The 7,338-nt window shown below is 38.3% G+C and overlaps 1 protein-coding gene across 1 annotated transcript; it reads right to left on the bottom strand.

Moving 5' to 3' along the window:
- Positions 1-2,264: 2,264 nt before the first annotated feature.
- On the bottom strand, positions 2,265-4,615 carry LOC119515285 (zinc finger protein 782-like). The gene is made up of 2 exons (XM_037811149.1): positions 4,490-4,615; positions 2,265-4,371 (listed from the first exon to the last, which is right to left on the bottom strand). Exons 1-2 carry the CDS (start codon positions 4,613-4,615, stop codon positions 2,554-2,556), a joined length of 1,944 nt encoding a protein of 647 aa, XP_037667077.1. The 3' UTR covers positions 2,265-2,553.
- Positions 4,616-7,338: the final 2,723 nt, after the last annotated feature.

The following is a 7,338-nucleotide window of genomic DNA, read 5'->3' as shown; positions in this document are numbered from 1 at the left end:
GGAGAAATGTCTATTCAAGTCTTTTGCCCAGTTTTAAATTAGTTTTTTTTTTTTTTTTTGCCCAGGTTTAAATTAGGTTGCTTGTCTTTTTATTGTTAAGTTGTAAAATTTGTTTATATATTCTGGATATTAAACCCTTAATGGATATGTGATTTTCAAATATTTTTTCCCATTGAATAGGTTGTCTTTTCACTTTCATGACAAAGTCTTTTTTTTATGACAAAGTCTTTTGGTGCACAAAAGTTTTTAATTTTCGAGGAGGTCCCATTTATCTGTGTTCTTTCATTGCTTGTGCCCTGGGTGTAAAGTCCAAGAAACTATTGCCCTAAACAAGATCCTGAAGATGCTGCCTGACAGTTTTTCTAGGAGTTTGGTTCTTATATTTAGGTATTTGATCCATTTTGAGTTAATTTTTGTACATGGTGTAAGATAGGGGTCCTCATTTGTTCTTTTGGATATGGATATCCAGTTCTTCTAGCCCATGTGTTGAAGAGACTGTTCTGTCCCAACTGAGTGTCTTTGGCAGCCTTGTCAAAAAATCACTTGACCATAGATCTGAGGGTTGATTTCTGAACTCTCAATTCAATTCCATTCATCATTATGTCCATCCTTGTGCCAATACCATGCTGCTTTCACCACTGTAGCTTTGTGATATGCTTTCAAGTCAGGAAGTGTGAGTCCTCCAACTTTGTTCTTCTTTCTCAAGATGTTTTCGGCCATTTTTGGCTCCTTGCCCTTCCAAATAAATTTGAAGATTGGATTCTCCATTTCTGCAAAGCAGGCTGTTAGAATTTTGATTGGGATTGCATTGAATCTGTAAATCAACTTTGGTAGAATTGACATTTTAATGATATTTAGTCTTCCTAGCCATGAACACGGAATGCCATTCCATTTATTTAGGTCTTCTTTGATTTCCTTTAGCAATGTTTTGCAGTTTACTAAATATAGATCCTTTACATCCTTGCTTAAGTTTATTCCTAGATATTTGATTCTTTTAATTGCTATTGTAAATGGAATTTTTTTCTTGATTTCCTCCTCAGATTGCTCCTTACCAGTGTATAAAACAAAACTGATTTTTGCATGTTGATCTTGTATGCCACCATTTTGCTGAACTCATTTATTAGCTCTAGTAGCTTTGTTATTGATTTTTCCGGATTTTCTAGATATAGGATCATGTCGTCTGCAAATAGTGAAAGTTTGATTCTTCCTTTCTAATTTGGATGTCTTTTTATTTCTTTTGCTTGCCTAATTGCTCTAGCTAGAACTTCTAGCACATTGTGGAATAACAGTGATGACAGTGGACATCCTTGTCTTGTCCCATATCTTAGAGGGGAAGCTTTTGGTCTCTCGCCATTGAGTATGGTGTTAGCTGTGGGTTTTTCGTATATGCCCTTTATCATGTTGAGGAAGTTTCATTCTATTCTGTTTTTCTAAGTGTTTTATCAAGAAAGGATGCTCGATTTTGTCAACTACCTTTCTGCAGCAATCAAGATGATCATGTGGTTTTCTTTCCCTTTGATTTGTTAATGTAGTTTATTACATTAATTGATTTTCTTGTGTTGAACTACCCTCGCAAACCTGGGATAAAATCCACTTGATCAAGATGTATATTCTTTTTTTTTTTTTTTTTTTTTTTTAATAAAAAACAAGTTTATTTCCTTGTCACGCTAAGTCCACCTATGTACATGCAGGAGAAAACTCCGTTCCATAGTCACTCTTTGATCTAGGCCCCTTCTGTCTTGTACTTTCCCATCATAACACATAAGTCCCATGATTTCATTCCCATAATCTCCTTTCCATTCTGACAAGTGACAGGAGAACACAATGAAATTTTCAGAGTATCTTTAATGGGTCTGGTCACTGATTCCTATATTCCACTAGTTAGAGATTAGTGACATGGTATCACTTTGAAGGAGAGGTTGGGAAACTTAGACTTAGTGTGCCACAAGGGAAAAGAGGAAATGGTTACTAGTGGCCAAATAATAGTCATCTGCGATGTTTCTTGGTAAGGCAAATTGAGCATGGATATACTGAAGGGTTTTCCATATCCATTATCTTCATAGGTTCTCCTTGTTGTTCTAATATATTAAAAGGTCCACCTTCAACATATTTTCTGCTGTACTGAGAAAGTTGGTTTATAGTTTAGGGTTACCTCCCACTTACTACAATCTATTTTCTCAATGGATGATTACTCTTATCTTGAAGGAGTTATGAATCCCGGCACAGTGTTCACATTACTACTTTCTCAGAATTTACTCAGTGTGAATTTTCTGAAGGCTGAATTCACACAAAATGTTTCCCATATTAATTACCTTTACAGGGTTTTGTTCTTGGGTGAACTCTCTGCTATCTAAGGAGGACTATATTCTCACTGAGACACATTCCATATAAAGTGTATTTCAAGAAGTTCTTTCCTGTGTAAGTTTTCTGATATTTAAAGGTTGATATTTTGCAGAGGAACTTCCAAAGTTCATTTATTCATAGGGTTTCTTTTTTCTGCATGTTCTCTGGTGTTTTATGAGGTATGATTTCCAGCTCCTACTATCCATATGTTTAAACCTTTTGGTGGGCTTTCTGATGTTCTTTAAGGCTTGATTTCTGGCTGAAAGTTTTTCCACATTCATCACATTTGTAGGGTTTCTCCCCAGTGTGAGTTCTCTCATGTATTGTGAGGGTTGATTTCTGCCTAAAAGATTCTCCACACCGATTACAATTATAGGGTTTCTCTCCTGTGTGAGTTCTCTGATGTATTCTTAGAACTGAATTCTGGCTGAAAGCTTTTCCACATTCATTACATTCATAGGGTTTCTCCCCTGTGTGAGTTCTCTGATGTCCATTGAGATTTGATTTCTGCCGAAAAGATTTCCCACATTCATCACATTTATAGGGTTTCTCCCCAGTGTGAGTTCTCTGATGTACTCTGAGATATGATTTCCAGCTGAAAGACTCCCCACATTGACTACATTTAAAGGGTTTTTCCCCTGTGTGAATTCTTTGATGTCCTCTAAGTTGTGACTTCTGACTATAAGCTATCCCACACTGACTACATTTATAAGGTTTCTCCCCTGTGTGAGTTCTATGATGTTTTCTTAGGCCTCTCTTCAGTCTGAAAGCTTTTCCACATTCATCACATTTATACGGTCTTTCCCCTGTGTGAGTTGGCTGATGATTCCTTAGGCCTGATATGTAACTGAAAGATTTCCCACATTCATCACATTTATAGGGTTTCTCCCCAGTGTGACTTCTCTGATGTACTCTGAGATATGATTTCTGACTGAAAGACCCTCCACACTGATTACATTTAAAAGGTTTCTCCCCTGTGTGAGTTCTCTGATGTATTATGAGGTGTGACTTATAGTCAAACGATTTCCCACATTCATTACATTCAAAGGGTTTCTCCCCTGTGTGAGTTCTCTGGTGTACTATGAAGGTTGCCTTACAGTTGAAAGATTTCCCAAATTCATTGCATTCAATGAGTTCCTCCCTTGTGTGAGTTCTCTGATGTATTCTGAGACCTGACTTTGCACTAAAAGCTTTCTCACATCCAATACATTTATAGGGTTTGCCCGCTGTGTGAATTCTCTGTTTCCTTAGCTGTAACTTTTTACTGAAAGCTTTCCCACATTCATGATATTCACAGGGTTTCTCCCCTCGGTAACTTTTTTGAGGCCGAACTGAGACTAAATTCATAGGACAGGATTTTCCAAATTCCTTACACTCATAGGGTTTTTCTCTTATGTGAGTTCTCTGATATACACTGAGAGCTGTCTGGTAGCTGAATGTCTCTCTACATGTGTTATAATCAGAAAATTTCTCTGTTGTGTGACTTTTCTGATGCTCAGGAAGGGCTGAATCAGGGCAGAAAATTTTTCCATTTTCAAATGGTTTCACCTCTGTAAGAATTCTTTGATTTTCTCTAAAGTGTGATTTTTGGCTGAAACTTTTCCTTCCTGTATCAATTTTTGGAAGTTGGCTGATCCTACTGAAAGTGCTCCCATTTTCATTATATTTATATTTATTAAGTTCATCATGACTGTTATGCTCTTTAGGAATGTTCTGAGAGACGACAGGAGTAGATGGGCTTAGATCAAGGTAAGTAGGTCTTGCAACGTCACATTTAGAAGGGAATATTCTTGAAGGAAAAATGTTTTTGCTCAGTTTACATGGTGTTCCCAAGATGTTCTCTTGCTCCGTAGTCAATATTTTGTTGGTGAATAAAACTTGCCACCAGTGTTTGCCTTGGTTTTCTGAGCTCTTCTCTATGAGTTCCTCATGTTGGTAGTATTTGATTTCAGAAGTGGTTGCACCAGTTTCAACTCCATAGCAGGGATGAGACTCTCCGATGCTCCACATCCTCATCAACTCCTGATGCTGTCAGATTCTGCCAATCTGTATAACTCCTGTTTAGAAATTCTTCCTCTAATAAACATGGGTCCTCTCCTTTTTCCATTGTGAAGATCAATTCTGGTTTTGTAAAGCAGTATCTGACTGAGACGAGGTGGCTGTAATTCTCCAGCATCACATCTCTGTACAGGGTCCTCTGAGCAGGGCCCAGGTGCTGCCACTCCTCCTGGGTGAACTCCACAGCCACGTCCTTGAATGACACTGATGCCATGTTTACTGTTGAGCGTTTCAAACAATGCTATAAAGGATGCCTAGGATGGCCCTAACTGTAGGAAATCTTGATGAGGAGCGCTCTCTACACAAGGTCAGGGGAAATGCTTCAGGAACTCTGAGATTTTTTCATTTTCTGCGGCTTCTGGGAGAATGTGGAGACCTGTGACAGTTCAGCTCCGGCCTTCGGCTTCCACTATTTTCCGGACGAGCTGTACCCGGGACGGGCAGAAGCTCCCCGCAACTCCGCTGGTACCAAGCACCTTCCCCTCAGGAGGCCTCTGCACCCCCGGCGCCCTGGGAGCGCGCAGAGCTGGGGATTCGACCACGTTGGCCTTTCAGGGACGGACGGACAGGCCGGTCGCGCGCACAGGCTCCAGGCGGCGGGGTCGTTTCCGTGGACTCCCTTTCCCGCTCCCTGGGCCCAAGCCCGCCTCTCCCGGTTGCTCCCCACCGCTCACACACGGAGTACTTACCTTCCAACCAAGGTGTATATTCTTTTAATGTACTGTTGGATTCAATTTGCCAGTATTTTGTTGAGGAGTTTTGCATCAATATTCATTAGTGTAATTGTTCTGTAATTTTCTTTTCTTGTAGCATCTTTATCTGGCTTTCATATTAGAGTGTTTAGTATTAGATGTTGGTTTCATAGAATGAATTAGGTAGTGTTCCCTCTTCAATTTTTTGGAAGTGTTTGAGCAGGATTGGTATTAATTCTTCCTGGAATGATTGGTAGAATTCACCTGTGAAGCCATCTGGTCCTGGACTTTTCTTTGTTGGGAGATGTTTGATGACCATTTCAATATCTTTACTTCTGTTTGGTCTGTTGAGGTCTTCTATTTCTTCTATAGTTAGTGTAGGTTGTTCATGTATACCTAGGAAATTGTCCATTTCATCTAACTTATCTAGCTTTTGGCATACAGTTTGTTCATAGTATCCCCTTAATTGTTTTTATTTCTGTGGGGTCAATAGTAATGTCCCACCCCTCTCTAATTCCTAATTTTATTTATTTGCATCTCCTTTTCTTTGTCAGTCTAGCTAAGGGTTTGTCAATTTTATCGATTTTCTCAAAGAATCAACTTTTGGTTTTGTTGATTTTCTGTATTTTTTTAATTCTCGATTTCATTTATTTCTGCTCTAATCTTTGTTATTTCTTTTCTTCTGCCCACTTTGAGATTAGTTTGTTGCTCTTTTTCTAGTTCCTCTAGGTGTGCAGTTAGGTCTTTGATTTTAGCTGTTTTTTCTCCTGCTTCTTTTTATTGAGATTGTTCACATACTATACAATTATCCAAAGATCCAAAATGTACAATCATTTGCCCCTGGAACCATCATACAGCTGTGCATCCATCACTACAGTTAATTTTTTTTCAATTTTTAGAACATTTCCATTACTCCAGAAAAGAAATAAACACACACACACACACAAAAACAAGGAAACTCAAATCCTCCCATACCCCGAACCACCCCCCCTCCATTAGTGACTCATGTGTTGGTATAGTACATTTGTTACTGTTGATGAAAGAATGTTAAAATATTACTAACTGTAGTATATAGTTTGCAATAGGTATATTTTTTCCCTATATGCCCCTCTATCATTAACTTCTAGTTATAGTGTCATACATTTGTTCTGGTTCATGAAAGAGATTTCTAATATTTGTACAGTTAATCATGGAGACTGCCCACCACAAGATTCACGGTTTTATACATTCCCATCTTTTAACCTCCAACTTTCCTTCTGGTGACATTCATGACTCTGAGCTTCCCCTTTCCACCACATACATGCACTATTCAGCACTGTTAGTTATTCTCACAACTTGCTACCATCATCTCCGTCCATTTCCAAACATTTAAGTTCAACCTAGTTGAACATTCTGCTCATAATAAGCAACCACTCCCCATTCTTTAGCCTCATTCTATATCCTGGTAACTTATATTTCATGTCTATGAGTTTACATGTTATATTTAGTTCATTCAGTGAGACCCTGAAATATTTGTCCTTATGTGTCTGTCTTATTTCACTCAATATAGTGCCCTCAGGGTTTCTTCATCAACCCATTTTTTAAGATGCTTTTGTTCACACACCATACATTCCATCCTAAGTAAACAATTGATGGTTCCTTGTATAGTCACATATTTATGTATTCACCACCATCACCAATATCTATATAAGGACATCTCCATTTCTTCCATAAAGAAGGAGGAAGAGTCAAAGAAGGTAGAGAGACAAAAGAAAAAGAAAAAAGAAAGAAAAAAAAACATGACAGCTAGGAAGCAACAGAAGGAAAGATAGTGGTAAACGAAAGTAGAATAAAGAGTCGGACAACATCACCAATGCCAAGAGTCCCATACCCCTCCCTTATGTCCCCCTCTTATATGCATTTAGCTTTGGTATGTTGCCTTTGTTACATTAAAGGAAGCATAATACAATGTTTCTGTTACTTATCGTCTCTAGTTTGCATCGATTGTATTTTTCCCCCAATACCTCCCTATTTTTAATACCTTGCAAGGTTGACATTCATTTGTTCTTCCTCATGAAAAAACATATTTGTACATTTTATCACAATTGGTGAGCATTCTAGGTTTCACTGAGTTATACAGTCCCAGTCTTTATCTTTCCTCTTTCCTTCTGGTGTCCCACATGCTCCTAACCTTCCTCTTTCAACCACACTCACAGTCATCTTTGTTCAGTGTACTTACATTGCTGTGCTACCATCACCCAAAATT

This window comes from Choloepus didactylus, chromosome 19 (genome assembly GCF_015220235.1).
Source record: "Choloepus didactylus isolate mChoDid1 chromosome 19, mChoDid1.pri, whole genome shotgun sequence".
Lineage (NCBI taxonomy): Eukaryota > Metazoa > Chordata > Mammalia > Pilosa > Megalonychidae > Choloepus > Choloepus didactylus.
This window is presented reverse-complemented; position numbering and strand designations above follow the sequence as displayed.

What these genes read in the sequence shown, in the direction of transcription:
- LOC119515285 (XM_037811149.1), bottom strand. Translation starts at nt 4,615, where the DNA reads ATGGCATCAGTGTCATTCAAGGACGTGGCTGTGGAGTTCACCCAGGAG. An exon ending in ATTACAGCCACCTCGTCTCA is followed by an intron (nt 4,372 to 4,489) that starts GTCAGATACTGC and finishes AGAATCTGACAG; the next exon opens with CATCAGGAGTTGATGAGGAT.